Raw genomic sequence first — 16,336 nt, 5'->3', positions numbered from 1 at the left:
ATAAGTAAAGATCTACTAGAATAAAGAAATGTGTAACCAGAGCTGTGTACTTAAAAATCCAAACAGAAAAATGTTGATTTTGCTCTTAATATATATAGTTAAGTAAAGATAAGTAAAGTTAAAAAACTATAAGTGAGAACTGTGTAAACACATTTTTTTTTTTAAAGAAATGTATTTAAATGTATCTGTTGTGTATGTATGTACAATATGTCTATTTACAGAGATCAGCACAGTGCAGATGGAACAAAGATGACTGACAGATGATTGACAGATGACTGACAGATGATTGACAGATGACTGACAGATGATTGACAGATGATTGACAGATGATTGACAGATGACTGACAGATGATTGACAGATGATTGACAGATGACTGACAGATGATTGACAGTCTTTACGGTGGTTGTATTCCATTGGACGTCCTTTTCCTCCTACGTCTCTCTCTCTTTCTCTCTCCTCTCTCTCCCTCTCCCCCCCCTCTCTCCCTCTCTCTCTCTTTCTCTCTCTCTCTCTCTCTCAGTGGATAGTATGGAGCGTGTCAGGGTCACTTTCTTTTGGGTGATATTAAAATTTCAATGCTCTCTTTTGGATTTTGATAATTAGTGGGTATCGTCCTAATTCTGCTCTGCATGTATTATTAGGTGTTTTCCGTCTCTCTCTCTCTCTCTATCTCTTCCTCTCTCTATATTATTTAGAGGATTTAGACTTATTTTGAAATGAACTCACTTGCAATATTGTATTACTCATTATTCTGTGCAATTTGTATTCTAATTTATTTATTTTTTTATTAATTATTAGGCCTGCTTATGGGCAAGTGCGTTCTGTTTCAAGTATCCTGCTCCCCCTCTGACTCCGCCCCCCAAAAAACACACTTAATGTTGTTTTATCAGCTTGATATTTCATGACTTTGACTAATTTCATGAGAACTACTTATAAACATGATTGTGATTTGATTTCAGAAGTCCTGTACAAAAAATATATATATATAACTTCTGTTTATAATTTCAGCTATAAAATATGATGAAATGGAATGGATTTTCCTATGCTTTGAATCCCAGATTGTTGTTGAGGGTACAGCTGACTCAATGTTACCTCTCCCAGATAAGTTTGTACACACACACAGATAAACATGCGTGCACACACATACACATATACAGGTACAACCCCCCACCTCTGCATCTGTCCTCTCTCACTCTCTCTCTCACACACACACACACACACACAGTTACACATGCACGCAGCTGGACTTGCACCTGCACCTGCACCTGCCACAAAGTTACTACTTTGGAAGCACCGAGAACTTGTCTGCTCCCACTTTCCCGCCTCTTTGCCCTCTGTAGTGAGACACCTGCACAAAGTTATTCCAAAACATTCTGTTTTCTCGTGGAAACAACTCTCTGAAGATGTTTCCACGCTGAACAAGTTCTCGCACAGCTGCATCTGAGGAGGAAACTCTAGTTGACGTCTGATGTATTGGTCCACCATGCCCACCCCCGTGCCAGGGTTGTAGGGAACAGGGGTCTGGTCTTATTGGCATTGAAGTGAGTATTGTAAATTTGTACATAGTTTACCTTAGATCAATAGTCTATTTGGATTTCTTCTTTCTTTTACAGTTTTTTCTCTCTGGGGTCAAACTGACTCCTTGAATTGCTATTCTGGATAACATAAATTTCTTTATCTTTGAATGTTTTTTGTCAAACAAAATAAATATACTATATATCTTTGTTCGGTGTATTACTCATTTTTATTGAAAGCATCAAAAAATTTCATGTACTGAGCAGTTTATACGACAAGAGTCCAATTCTCTTACAAGCTCCGAGAACTCAAGTTCCGCTGTTGCATCTAGGAACCGCTTTTGAACGACAATTTTTTTTTACGTTCCTGGTTACAATCAGATGAGCATGAAAGAATACACAATAGAGATATTAAGACACGGATATATTGTCAGTCGTTAACCCTCTTGTCACAACCAGGTCGAGTGTGTTACCATGTCGGTGTGTAGCCTCAGTGACGAGAGTTAATTCTAAAATATCCAGTAGGTTGATGAATTCCATGGGCTTTGAATCAGACATATTATTTACATTAATGTTTAGGGTTAGGGTTATCATATCCGGTGATAATAACTGATGCCGATAAAGAGAATTCTGGGAGAAGAAATGATAGTTGCCTAGGTGGCCGATAGTGTTGAAATAAGTACTGGAGCGTCAGCGTTGAGGACAAAGGCCAGATATATACGTCTTGACCAGGGGGGAGCGATGGACAAGAGGGGCGAGCTGGAGGGGACGGTTTTGAGTGTGGAAGGATGCTACATAGGAAGGAGCGGGGCAATGGGTCCGGGGGTTAGTTCTACCATTTTGTCGGTGAACCCTAGATGAGCGCCGATGGGAGAAAGGAGAAGGAAAAGGGGCGGGGGAGATGATCTGGAGGACTGGAGAGACAGGGGCTGACGGTTGTCGTCCTGGCTCTGACAGTGCTGGTGACCTGTTGTGGATAGACAGGAGGCAACTCACAGTGGTTGACCTTGGACTGCAGTGCATTAGATCAGGGGGCAGATGGGTGAAGCAGGGAGTAGTGAAGATTCCCCATTAGTAGTTTCACCCCTAATCTGTTTGGATGTAGGCCATCGGGTTTGAAAAGTTTTTTTGGCGTCCCCAGAACAGATTGAAATTATCAATAAAGTTCAGTCCTTTTGAACTGCATGATGTGGAAAGCCATGAGTTCAGTGCTAAGAGTCTGCTGAACTCCACTGTTGGTAGGGGACCACTGATAAACGACTCAATCTTTAGTTCAAGTCGTCAAACAATTTCATAAAGTCCTGCTTTAGCAGTTCTGACTGCTCTCTGCGAGTATCACTTGTCCCCACATGAACAATGATTTGATTTATTCTTGGGTGATCAGACAATATCTGGGGGATTTTATCATTGATGGTAATCTACATTTAGACTTAAGACTTGACATTATAGACTTGGGACTTGACTTGAGACTTGTGCCCGACTTGGGACTTGAGCAAAGTTGATTTGGTCACACCTCTGGCACATAACTAATACTTATCCATTACTGTTGTGTTTTCTCCCATTTGATGACAATTAATGAGTTAAAAACTCTAGTTAGATACCAGTCAATTGTCAACCTGGGTAAGTCAACCCCCCAAAATGACTGATCTAGATCACAGCTGAGAGAGGGAACAAACTCTGTTCCACTTGGATCAAACCTCAGTGTTTAAGCCGTGTTACTCCGTGTCTGGAGCATCTTGCCATCTGTCATGTTAAACCAAGAGTCTAAAGACTTTTTTGACATTTTTGATGATGCCATAAGGTGACAGCCCATAGGACATTCTTGTATATGTGGATTGGCATGAAACACAGGGAAGACCAGGATCAGCATAACACAGTATTCCTGGTTCCTGTGTGTTTAAGTGGCATCAGGTAGAGTTGAGTTGAGTGGTACTTTTTCAATACCGGCACTCAAAAGATCTAGCAGCAAATGGAGCACATAATGATCTTAACTCATCTGGAACATGTTTAAATTTTAACTTTAGTACAAATACTCTATAAACATAAAAACTGAAAAAACAATCATCTATCATGAAACTATCTACTATCATGAAATGATACTATCATGAAATGATACTTGAAGTTGTTTAATTGCAATAATGAATAAACTTTGTTTGGGATTTTTTCCATCAAATAGACATCAATAGTTCTTTTAAAGTGAAGGGGAAAAGAATCTACAGAAAACTGTCTTTTAGGACTTTAGGATCCATCTGATGATGAGTTTTCTCCCACCTCATGACTCTTCATGTGTGTTTTGAGGCAATGGCTCTGAGTAAAGGCTTTGTCACAGACAGTGCACTGGTATGGTTTCTCCCCGCTGTGGGTCCTCATGTGGACAGTTAGGTGCTCCATGCGAGAGGACGCTTTCCCACAAACCCCACAGACGAACGGTTTTTGGCCCGAATGGATTCGCAGATGGTTGTTGAGATGAGAGTTATGTTTAAAGGACCGGCCACATTCTGTGCAGCTGTATGGCGTCTCCCCGGTGTGGCTCCTCATGTGAATCTTCAGAGCTCCATTGGACGAAAAGGCCTTGCTGCATACGCTGCAACGGTGCGGCCTCTCACTGGAGTGCGTTCTCATGTGAACCTTTAACTCAACATTCGTACAGAATGCTTTGCAGCAAACATCGCAGAGGTATGGTTTGTCTCTAACCGTGTGAATCTTCTCATGCGATTTCAGTGCTGTGGGAAGTTTGAAGCCCTTCCCACAAACCTGACAGCTGTAGCGCCTTTCCTGTGTGTGGGTAAACTTGTGGCGGGATAAAGCTCCAAAGTCACTGAAGGATTTACCACACACATTGCAGCGGAACGGCTTCTCACCCGTGTGGATCCGGTGGTGAGATTTGAGCTGCGACTGATAACGAAATGCTTTATGGCAAACATCACATTTGTATGCTTTATCCACCGCATGGATCAAACGGTGATTGTTCAACCCTGACTTCTGACTAAATGCTTCATGGCAAATATTGCATTCATATCTTCTCTCTCCTGTATGTAAAGCAGCATGCTGGTTGAGGCCAATCATGGAGAGGAAAGACTTTCCACAAACAGGACAGTTGTGAGTTTTTTGGTGACTTTTAAGATGACCCCTCAACGCCTCCGCAGATTCCAAATGTTCTCCGCACACCCCGCACAGACATTCTGGATCGTCCACGTGACGCCAGACGTGTTTGTTCAAAATGCCCGTTGACCTGTGCAGAGATCCGCAGACTTTACAGGAGAGAATAGGGTTACTGTTCTCAGTCAGAGTCTTTGGAGAAGACTGGATCAATTTCCCGCTCTTGGCCCCGGAACAAGAACGTTTGACGTGCCGCTTCCTGTTTGATGAGCGCGGTTCAGACTGACTCTCCTTCAGGTCCTCATCACTGTCGTTTGGTTTCCAGTCGTCATCTCTGTCACTTGCCTCGTCTTTGTCATCTTGCTTCCCATCCTCGTCGCTGGTGTCCCATTCACTCTCGGCTGCAGATCGGGCAGAAGTGAGGGCCATAAGGTCATTGGTTGGTCCTGATACACCACGATCTTCTCCATCATCACCTTCCTCTATTTCCATCTGTTGCTGTGTTCTTGAGTTGTTGGCCAGAAGGTCTGCTTCATTGCTTTCTACTCTTCCAATAGGATTGCTGTGGAAACTAGAAGAAGAAATTAAGGAGAATTAACCAATTATATTGGTTGAAAAGAAGCTTATAGACTTTTGCAATTACTACATATCATCCTTAAACAGGCCTCTAATTTGTACTTAATGTCAGTTGCGTCCTAATTTTTCATCTCAGCCCAATTAATAAGTAGCTACACTGGGCATGTTGGGCATACATGGAATGTATAAAATATTAGGGACATCTTCCTCATATTGAGTTACAGCTCCTTTTGCCGAATCCATGTCTCAAAGCGAAAAAATCCTTTTCAAACTCGTCTGCTTCTCCTCCTTTGTGATTGGTATAGATTTCATAAGGGAAATCAATAAAGGATAATTGCTTTTTGCTGGTTTCACATCAGTGTATTTCATAAAAATATAAGTGTCCCCTATTTTTTTTTGCATTCAATGTAATTTAGTAATTGTATTTTTTTTTTTTTACATTTGACAAAAATAACAGATGCACTGCTGACTCCTAATGTACACCGTCTGATTGATTACATTTTGTCTGCATGCGCATGCATACATGTGATGTGTTTTAAATCCGTAAGAGTCAGCTATCTTTCTAAGAATCCACAAAAAGACCGGCCTAAACATTTAAACATGGCATACATGGAACAATGAATGAACCCTGCCAGAGATAGTGAGTTGATTCCTGACTGGGAGCCACCCATAACAACAATATACACTCACCGAGCACTTTATTGGGTAGGTATCAGCTTTCAGTTCAATGTCAACCGGCTACCTAAAGTGACATCCCCCTCCAGGTTGGACGTGTTGCATTCTGGGATGCTTTTCTGCTCACCACAGTTGTAAAGAGGTTATCTGAGTTACTGAAGCCTTTCTGTGAGCTCGAACCAGTCTGGCCGTTTCCGTCTGCAGAACCGCCGCTCACTTGATGTTTTTTGTTTTTCGCACCATTCTGCGTAAACTCTAGAGACTGTTGTGCGTGAAAATCCCAGGAGATCAGCAGGTTCAGAAATACTCACACCAGCCCGTCTGGCACCAACAGCCACGCCACGGTCAAAGTCACTGAGATCACATTTTTTCCCCATTCTGATGTTTGATGTGAACATTACCTGAAGCTACTGACCTGTATCTGCATGATCTTATGCATTGCACTGCTGCCACATGATTGTCTGATTGGATAATTGCATGAATAAGCAGGTGTACAAGTGTTCCTAATAAAGTGCTCAGTGAGTGTATATATGCCACTCTAAGACGATTTGGATAAAAGCGCCTAACCAATGAAATGTTCTGATATGTGAGGTTATATTTTCAATACCTAGCCCTTACACAAAAGGTTCACATTCACTTTCTTTTTGAATTACCTTGTGTGTAGCTCGGTTTGATCACTTGTCATTATTATAGCAGAGGTGGTGGGAAAATCTTTGGTGTCTTCGTCTTTTCTCTGTAACGGATGAAGCTCTTCCTCGCTGGCCTGGTGTTCCTCTCCTGCCTGTAGGAAATCAAGAGTTTTGTCCCCAAATGAGATTTCCACAATTAAAAAAAAATTGACAACTGCTCTCATGAAATGACTGACAGCACAAAAATACACTAAATGATGGTAAATTTTAGCCCTGTGACAGCAGGGGCTCTATGGATCTCATTGTTGATCCTTCAGGTTGGTTGCCCTGTTCACCACTTTTTGTCACGTGGGTGAAAGTGTGCCGCAGAGAGTTAGACTGCAGACTCTCAATCCAGGGACCCGAGTTCAATTCCCAGCAGGTACGCTTCCACAAAATTCTGTGTCGCGGGGCAAGACAGTAGCCAAGTTAAAATATTGTTTGACAAAATTAAAGACATTTACAGACTGGATCCTGGACATTTTTTGCAATATTGACTGATGAAGGCCCCGTATTTATCGAACCAAACCGCTCAAAGTGAAATTTTGGTCTGTAGAGAAGGATAAAAGTTAATATCTTTCACTTTTACTTCTATTCTCAAACTTAAGAATAAATGCTATTCATCAAATTCTTTTACCTAAAAACTACTCTTAAGTTTAGAAGAGCTCCAGAGCTCTCTAACTTTGTTAGGAGTTGGCAGCAGGGCCCAGATGGCTGCCATACGGAGACTTTACCACTAACTGCAGTTATAATAAATCAGCATCAGAGGACTTATCAATTCTACTGATTGGGGAATTATTTTCCCCGAGCAACTGTTGAACCACTTCAGCAAGTCCTACCTTCAGTCGGATGTACAGGGCGGATCTTCCTTTCCCAGAGGACTTGATGGACCTGTGGATCTCTTCTGGTGTCAGAGTCTTTAGTTTCAGCGGCTGTAGTTTCCTGCTGCTGTCGACTGTGAAGAGGTCAAAAGGTTTGTTTCCTCCAGCCAGCTGAGGGAACCTGGACCTCAGCAGGACCAGGAAGTCTGCCTCCTGTAGGCCACGGGGACACTTCAACTTCTGTACCGGGCATGTCACTGACACAGAAACAAATTCACCAGAGGGTTAACTCAATTCAATTCAGTTTTACTGTGATTCCTCCTTACATTAGTACTCAGTGACGTGAAAAATCTTTTCTTGGGGTCAAAGTGCAATCCAAACAAAGGTGCTGGACCTTTAGCGTATGACTACTGGTTCATTCAAGACCACTCAATAACCCTTATGACATACAGTACATGCTCTCACCCTTTTCCTCTAACAACCAGCCTGTATATTAGTAAATGTAGCCATATATTTATCAATCAATCAACATCCATCCATATTGGATATCTCAATTTGGGATTCAAATCTTTAAACGCACAGTATGCAATTTCTGCCGCTAGGGGTCTCTCAATCAAAACAATAACACAAGACGTAGTTTGATGATGTCGTGAAGTAGCGTGGGATCATGGGAGTTTTTTTTCACGGGGACAGCTTCAGCGACAGAACACGCAGCAAACGGGAATGAATAATCGTGATCCATCACAAGTGAGCAATAAAAACAGTAGAATCAAAAAAACAACAGAGTGGCTAGTAGAGCTGCAACGATTAATCGATTAGTTGTCAACTATTAAATTAATCGCCAACTATTTTGATAATCGATTAATCGGTTTGAGTAATTTTTTAAGAAAAATAAGTCAAAATTCTCTGATTCCAGCTTCTTAAATGTGAATATTTTCTGGTTTCTTTACTCCTCTGTGACAGTAAAGTGAATATCTTTGGGTTGTGGACAAAACAAAACATTTGAGGACGTCATCTTGGGCTTTGGGAAACACTGATCGACATTTTTCACCATTTTCTGACATTTTATAGACCAAACAACTAATCGATTAATCGAGAAAATAATCGACAGATTAATCGACAATGAAAATAATCGTTAGCTGCAGCCCTAGTGGCTAGAGTGGCTAGCTAGCTAGTTGGCCGACTTCCTTCCTCACTCTCTGACGTATCAGCTGGTGTTTCCCGTGTTTCCCCGGAAGTTAGGGGGTAAAGGGGATATGACGCCATTGACAGGCGACCAAATGAAACGCACCGTTACCTTGAATAAAATTACGGATTTCTCTGGGTTTGAACATTGTTGGAAACATTTGGGATAATGTAAGTACACAACTCAAAAAAAATATATAACATAGGTCTAGTCGTTTTTAGATATTTTAATGCGGAAATGTTACATATTATACCTTTAAATGTACCGACGCTTGAGAGCACGTCAGTCTGGGAGTCCTCCAGCATGCTGACCCTGAGATTTAGGTAGTGCTGCGTTTCACTGATCCGAGGTCTTCCTCGTTTCCTCCTCTCAGACTGATCGCTGGGAGGAAATAATCTGAAAGATGAATATTGGCAGCAGGGTTAATATCTGTCAGTGCATTAGCTCTGAATTGCCGGAAGTCCTCTGGGAGCGGACTACAGGCTTCACACTGGTGTTACATTACTTCTCAAGAGCAGAACATTACTTCTGGAGGTGCTGACTATAACTACAATACACATGATACATTTTCATATTTCAAATTGTATTTTTCATACCTTTCTAAGAATCCACAAAAACATTTGGCTAAGCATTTCAACATGGCATATATGTGTAGAACGAGGCATGAACCCTGCGAAGGTTAGGGGCTTGATCCCTGACTGGAGGCCACCCATACTAACGATATATACATTTATGCCACTGTAAGACGCTTTGGATAAAAGCTCCTAAACAACGAAGTTCCGATATTTGAGGTTATATTTTCAATACCCAGCTCACAAACGGTTCACATTCCCTTTCTATTTGAATTACCTTGTGTGTAGGTCGGTTTGCTCACTTGTAATTATTATAGCAGAGGTGGATGGAAAATCTTCGGTGGCTTCGTCTTTTCTCTGTAAAGGATCGAGCTCATCCTGGTGTTCCTCTCCTGCCTGTAGGAAATCAAGAGTTTTGTTCCCAGATGAGATTTCCACAATTTAGAAAACTGGAATGACCAACAGCACAAAATTACAACAAATGCTGGTTATTTTTAAAGGATAGTAACTAAGTTCAATTATTGTTTGACAAGATGCGAGGCATTTAAAGACTGGATACTTGACACTTTAGCGATATGGATTGATGAACTTCAGGGCCCGTATTTATCAAACCAGAAATTTTGGTCCATAGAGAAAAGTAAAAGCAAAAATCCTTCACTTTTACTCCTTTGTTAGGAGTTGGCTGCAGGGTCCAGATGGCTGCCATACGGAGACAGAGGTGAGCCTGCATCTCCTCACTTTACCACTAACTGCAGTTTTAATGAAGCAGCATCAGAGGACTTATCAATTCTACTGACTGGGGAATTATTTTTGCCCGAGCAACTGTTGAACCACTTCACCAAGTCCTACCTTCAGTCGGATGTACAGGGCGGATCTTCCTTTCCCAGAGGACTTGATGGACCTGTGGATCTCTTCTGGTGTCAGAGTCTTTAGTTTCAGCGGCTGTAGTTTCCTGCTGCTGTCGGCTGTGAAGAGGTCAAAAGGTTTGTTTCCTCCAGCCAGCCGAGGGAACCTGGACCTCAGCAGGACCAGGAAGTCCGCCTCCTGTAGGCCACGGGGACACTTCACCATCTGTACCCGGCATGTCACTGACACAGAGACAAATTCACCAGAGGGTTAAAGTACTCAGTGACGTGAAAAATCTTTTCTTGGGGGTCAAAGTGTAATCCAAACAAAGGTGCTGGACCTAAACTCTTAATATATACCGCTGTTTGAGAGAACACTCCGGGAGTCCTCCAGCACGCAGACCCTGAGATATACGTAGTGCTGCGTTTCAATGATCCGAGATCTTCCTCGCTTCCTCCTCTCTGACTGATCGCTGGGAGAAAATAATCTGAAAGATGAATATCGGCAGCAGGGTTAATATCTGTCAATGCATTAGCTCTGAATTGCCCGAAAGTCCTCTGGGAGCGGACTACAGGCTTCACACTAGTCTCACATTACTTCTGGAGGTGCTGACTATAACTACAATACACATGATACATTTTCATATTTCAAATTTTATTTTTCATACCTTTCTAAGAATCCACAGAAAGTACTTTAATTACTATACATTGTAAATCACCGTCAAAATATCCCTTCTTTCTTCAAAAGGTGCGTGGTCTCCGCCCCTGTGCACGTAAAGGGAAAATTATACTTCCGCCGCGAACCAACGGCGTACCTACTCCCGTCGTAGCTTACGCGCACCTCTCCAAAAAATGTAATTACGCATATGGCGAGGTAACTACCGCATGAACTGCGATTGGCCCGCTTCGTATTTCCTCCTATCTGTATCCGGTTGATGTCCGCGGGATAGTGAAGACAAGGTAGCAGATAGAAGAGAGATGAGCCGAGGATGGCTGCAAAAAATATCGATTTGTAGGACACTTCATCCCCCAAATTATAAAGATTACCAGATGTCACTGAATTCATGGTGAGAAATATCCCAGAACATGAGCTTCAGAGAATGTAAACACTACTACTTCTTCTGTTATTACTTCAGTGTTAACAAAGCACGCCGCTACTGCCGTCTAGTATTTTGATGGTGTACATGCAAAATCACAGACGCAGGACCATAAATGCTTGCACCACTGTAGGCAATTCGACAGAGAATTATAATTATCCCTTTAGGACACCTCCAGAGCTCTCTGAAATAATTTAGGAGCTGAGAAAATTCTCAACGCAAAACTGTTTTTTATGCACAACACTTATTCTTACTTCTGAAGGATGAGATCAAATTTGCCTCAGAATTTTGATGTACTTGTAAGACCAAAATTTTACTTACTTATTTTAGCGGCTTTATACAAACTGGCCCTGGTATAAAACTTCCTAGCAACAAAGATTTTTTTTTTACTCTCAGACTGCTTCTAGAAACTACAGCTGACAAAAAGACGTGATCAAATTCAAAGAAAAAAAACAAAAAATTTTTGCTGCTCCACACCCAAATCGTCCCCGTTTCATTCTCATGCTAGCTATCTAATATAAGTGATGATATTAGGAGCCTCTGCGTTTGAACCTTGATGGAAGCTGATACTCCGGGTCCTTCAGATTATCACAAAGCGGAATGGGACTCAGGGGCTCAGGAGTTTCATCCTCCTCATCATCATCACCCTCCTCTTCTTCAATATGGCAGAGGAGGCCCAGGCTCCCGGGGTCCTCAACACCTGGACAAAAAAAAGTTGAGTGTGTCAAAACCCTTTTGAATTTATGTTCCAAGTATGATGGTTCAGGATGAGGGAATGTGCTTCATGATGTTTTTCATTTTTTTTTTTTTACTTTTATTTATCCAGGGAGTATTTGCTCTACATTTACACTTCTTCAACACTGCCCTGCTTCAAATTCATAGAGTTACACACATTCCCACCCGGGGGCTGCACAATACAGCGACAGTCTTCCAATATTGGCCAATGGGGGTTAACCAGTACAACCACAGTTTACTACTGGTGACTAGTGGGAGCCCTTCCTGGAATGGTAACCTTATCATAACGAGGCGGTTTGTGGGTCCTGATACTACCCCTACTATCAACACTGATTATTTCAAGAACTTTAACACAGGTTCCAACTATTTTCTCTTGACCCATTGTTTTTAGTAGGATTCTTGCTTTTCTTCCTTAGATATCTTTGTAGAATGGGATGCTGTGGGTCAGACAGACTTGCACTTCTGTGATAAGACGATCGTCCATGTTGATTAGGAATGGAGCAACAATTCAGAACAACCAAAATTCTCTCGTGTCACTCCCTTCTACCAGTCACTTCATTAAGGCCCTGACACACCAAACCGACGTCAAAGAACCAGCGGCGACGAAGGCCGACTGTTGCGTCGCCTCACGTCGCCTGTGTCTGGTCCAAAAAGTTGCACTTGAACACACCGCAAAGACTACACCCAACGGCCAACTAGCACGTACGTTCTGCGCCTACGTGAGGGGAAATAACTCTCCATACCTTATGTCTGATAAGAAGTTGCAAATGGCACTGGCGTTGTCAGCCCTTGGTCTTTTGGTTGTGGAAGAACAAAGAAAGAGGCAGAGGTGAAAAATAAGGAGAAACCGCACTAAATGGGTGAAATCATGAATACTCCAGCAACAGGCTCAAGGGGCTTTCCCGAACCTGCGTCGAGAGCTGGAGATAAATGAAACCTCCAATTTTAAAAATTTCGCTCGGCTCTTTCCTGTTCAGTTCCACATGTTGAAGGAATTTATCAGTCCAATCATCCAGAGACAAAACAACGAACTATCAATCAGAGTGATCTCTCTCACCGACGGGCTCCGACGCCGATTCAACACGCTCAATCGGCCGAAAAGACGCCGACAGGGTCCGACTAGTGCCGACGGTGCGGGACACACCGCAAAAACTAGGGACACCGACGCTTACCGACGGCCCGACATTGGCTGACGGCCAACCGTCGGCCTGGTGTGTCAGGGCCTTTAGCTTCCGATCTCCGCTCGCATCAAATTTAAGACACCGGTACTCTCCTACAGAGCAGTACGTCAGACTGCCCCTCCCTATATGTACAATCGCTGGTCATGTTCCAAACTCCGGCACGTTCGCTCCACTCCTCCCCCCCTCGCAGGTCGCCTCGCCCCTCTGTCGCTACGTGACTCAGAAGTCGCGAGTCTTCTCATCCCCGACACCACAATGGTGGAATGAGCTCTTGTTGAATCATTAACCATCTTTCGCCGGAGACTGAAGACTTATCTCTTCCTCTCTCTTTCTCTTTGGACCCACTTGAATTAATATTAATATTCAATGTCGCAGGAGTATCGCGTTATTCACGAAATATCGCGATACTCAATAATATCGAATATCGGACCAAGTCTAATTGTAAGTCATTTTGGACAAAAGTGTCTGCTAAATGATGTAATGCAATGTAATGACAGGTGGAGCATGTGGGATTTCAACCAATGAAGACAGTTTGGAGGAGGTGCACAAAGGTTTGCACAATAGAGACAAGACAACCGATTTTTCACTAGAGCAAGACGTTGCTCGCTGTATTCGTTGACGTACTGCTTTTGTTAGTACAGGATGAAACCAATCGACGCCATTCACTTTTCACTCGCATCGCTTTATTTTAGGAACAGGTGTTGGCTCAAAAAAATGTCTCGCAACACAATCTCAGTAAGTCTGGACCAGAGTTATGAGTTTCTTTCTTTCTTTACGGTTGAGAAGTTTCTCTCTAGTCTAAACACTGACACACTCACCTGTTTCTGTTCGTTGGCTGGGTTGCTCCTGTGATCTTTTAGGCCTCTAGGTGGCAACACTACTCTTTTGAACCGGCTCAAACACTGATTATAAACAACTTTATTAACAAACTTTAGAAAGAGAACTGTAAAGACATACTTGGCTGCTGCCTGTGCTGCTCTTCATTCGCAGGGAGTTCACCTCTTCCTGCCTCCTCGTCTTCCTCCTCACACACCGGGAGCAGCTCAAAATTACCTGGATAAGGGATCAAGGTTATATACAGTATTTTTTTTTTTTAATTTATCAAGCTATCCATCCATTTATCTATCAATCTAGCTATCATCTGTCCTTCAAAGTCATAGAGAAGAAATTTGAGTAGTGGAAAATAGAAAAGTATTTCAAATTATTGCAAACCATGTTCGTCAATAAGGATTTCCATATTCATATTGTTTGTTCTGCCTTGTTGTTGTTGACACTGGCGCTTCCATGCTGATTCTCTCTATTGACTTGCATTGTGGACATGTTGATATGAATTCATTCCCCTGTTAAAATAAGTTCTCTACACTTCTGATAATATTATTATTCCTCTGGGGAGTGAGGCTGTGACTTATGGTTGCCCAAACTGTATGGAGAGAATAGTACACCAAATTCAGTTAGAAACTCGGTTAGTTTTTGCTGCCTTGCTAATCGGAAAAAGGTACTTGCCTGGTATAACATGACCTAAGACCTTTAGGAAATCATTCAAGTCTACTGGTAAATTCGGCGTACAAATGATCTACCAAGCAGCACTTTACTCTTAAAATTTCAACTTTTACAACTGGTTCACACTGGTCATTAGCGCGCACTATGGTGTGCTTTGGTGTAAAAGAAGATTGTGGGAATCACAAGCTAATCGATTCCGAAAGTTTACTTTGTATTATAATAAGTGCTAATTGGTGTATTGGGTGCAGGCTGAATTTGTAACTTTTTGAATTCAACTTTTTTCTCCATTGACAAGACAGTATCTAGTATAGAGAAGTAAAGTCTTCCACTGACCGAGTCTCTCTAGTTTGACTCGAGGCTGCAGGAGAACATCCAGCTGTCTCCTCTGCCGGTCGATCTCCTGCTTGAAGGCCGAAGCCTCCTCCTCGTAACCGGCTACCGTTCTTTCTACAACCGCTAAGATTTCCCGGGCGGCTGCTGCCAGTCTCTCGGTGACGATTCCTCTCAGTATCTCAGCTTTAGACATGTTGCTGAAGCTCTCGAGCGTCCCAGAGTCCGCGTGCATCATGTTAACCAGCAAGAAAGTTGTTTTGGTTTTTTTTCGTTCACAGAACAACGCGGTTACGCTGTGATAAAGGCGCGTTCCTGTTTCGGTGCATGCGCAAATGCCGTCCGACTCGAAACCATGGAACCCATCGAAACAGCAGGTAGAATTTTGTTCGGACCCTTCAAAATAAAAGTCCCAATTAACGAAATGGTATTTCTCTCGTTGCAAATAAATAAAACATGTTAATCTCAGAACAGAAGTGTAAAGATGTCACAAAACATCACCTCCAAAAAAAAAACAAAACGGTTAAGATAGTGACAAACATTACGCCAATGCAGATGTAGCCTACGAGTAACGGATAAACTGCATTAATTCACACAAAAAGAGGAAAGGGGCACTATTTCCACATTTAAGTAGTGTGGCTGGGAAAATTACAAATTGCGCCCCATTGAAATTGAGGTGAAATTGAATCTACAGGAGGAGAGGAATAAGAAAATGTATAGATATTAAGAAACCTGTTGCCATTGTATGTGGGGCCACTTACATACAATATGTATCGTATTCATTTCTACTAATAGAGAAGAGAGAAATGCACCATATCTACATTCAACTAGTGTGTCCGAAAATGACCCTTCGTCATTTCTGATGTCGTACAAATCCTCCATCGACACCACTTCATTATGGACTTACTGTGAGCCTCGAGCGCCACCAATCCGTGAGTGGTTTCCCCTCTGCTGCAATCGCTCTTATCGGAAAGCATTTACTCATGCACCCAAAACTGGAACGGTACTATGAATAAAACACGAAGTTTCCTTATTGTGGCTGGCTTCACGCTGCTGTTACGATGGGGCCCGATGGTTTCGAGTCGGACGGCATTTGCGCATGCACCAAAACAGGAACTCGCCATTATCACAGCGTAACCGCGTTGTTCTGTGAACGGGAAAAAACAACTTTCTTGCTGGTTAACATGATGCACGCGGACTCCGGGACGCTCGAGAGTTTCAGTAACATGTCTAAAGCTGAGATACTGAGAGGAATCGTCACCGAGAGACTGGCAGCAGCCGCCCGGGAAATCTTAGCGGTTGTAGAAAGAACAGTAGCCGGTTACGAGGAGGAGGCTTCGGGCTTCAAGCAGGAGATCGACCGGCAGAGGAGACAGCTGGATGTTCTCCTGCAGCCTCGAGTCAAACTAGAGAGGGCAGGTCAGTGGCAGACTTACTTCTCTGTGTTATAATAGTAATAATTATCCTTCAACCTCTTCGAACCAGTAATCCCTTAAAATACCCTCACATTTACATGAATTCACCCCTTAATTCATC

At 42.6% G+C, this 16,336-nt stretch overlaps 1 protein-coding gene across 1 annotated transcript; it reads right to left on the bottom strand.

Moving 5' to 3' along the window:
* Window positions 1-3,633: 3,633 nt before the first annotated feature.
* LOC144538173 (uncharacterized) lies at window positions 3,634-15,014 on the bottom strand. Its single transcript, XM_078282293.1, has 10 exons — window positions 14,804-15,014; window positions 13,928-14,023; window positions 11,607-11,754; window positions 10,318-10,445; window positions 9,962-10,200; window positions 9,390-9,508; window positions 8,794-8,936; window positions 7,373-7,611; window positions 6,519-6,646; window positions 3,634-5,185 (listed from the first exon to the last, which is right to left on the bottom strand). The coding sequence occupies exons 1-10, from the start codon at window positions 14,994-14,996 to the stop codon at window positions 3,754-3,756; spliced, it is 2,865 nt and encodes a 954-aa protein (XP_078138419.1). The 5' UTR covers window positions 14,997-15,014; the 3' UTR covers window positions 3,634-3,753.
* Window positions 15,015-16,336: the final 1,322 nt, after the last annotated feature.

This window comes from Centroberyx gerrardi, unplaced genomic scaffold, assembly GCF_048128805.1.
Source record: "Centroberyx gerrardi isolate f3 unplaced genomic scaffold, fCenGer3.hap1.cur.20231027 Scaffold_61, whole genome shotgun sequence".
In the NCBI taxonomy this organism is placed as follows: domain Eukaryota; kingdom Metazoa; phylum Chordata; class Actinopteri; order Beryciformes; family Berycidae; genus Centroberyx; species Centroberyx gerrardi.
Note: the sequence above shows the minus strand (reverse complement) of the source record. Positions and strands in the feature narration are given on the sequence as shown.

Excerpts from the sequence above, each read along its gene's own strand:
- LOC144538173 (XM_078282293.1), bottom strand. The coding sequence starts at position 14,996 with ATGTCTAAAGCTGAGATACTGAGAGGAATCGTCACCGAGAGACTGGCA. Across the intron at positions 8,937-9,389 it reads CAAACCGACCTACACACAAG|ATTATTTCCTCCCAGCGATC; the intron begins GTAATTCAAATA and ends TTCATCTTTCAG. Across the intron at positions 5,186-6,518 it reads CAAACCGAGCTACACACAAG|TTTCCACAGCAATCCTATTG; the intron begins GTAATTCAAAAA and ends TTCTTCTTCTAG.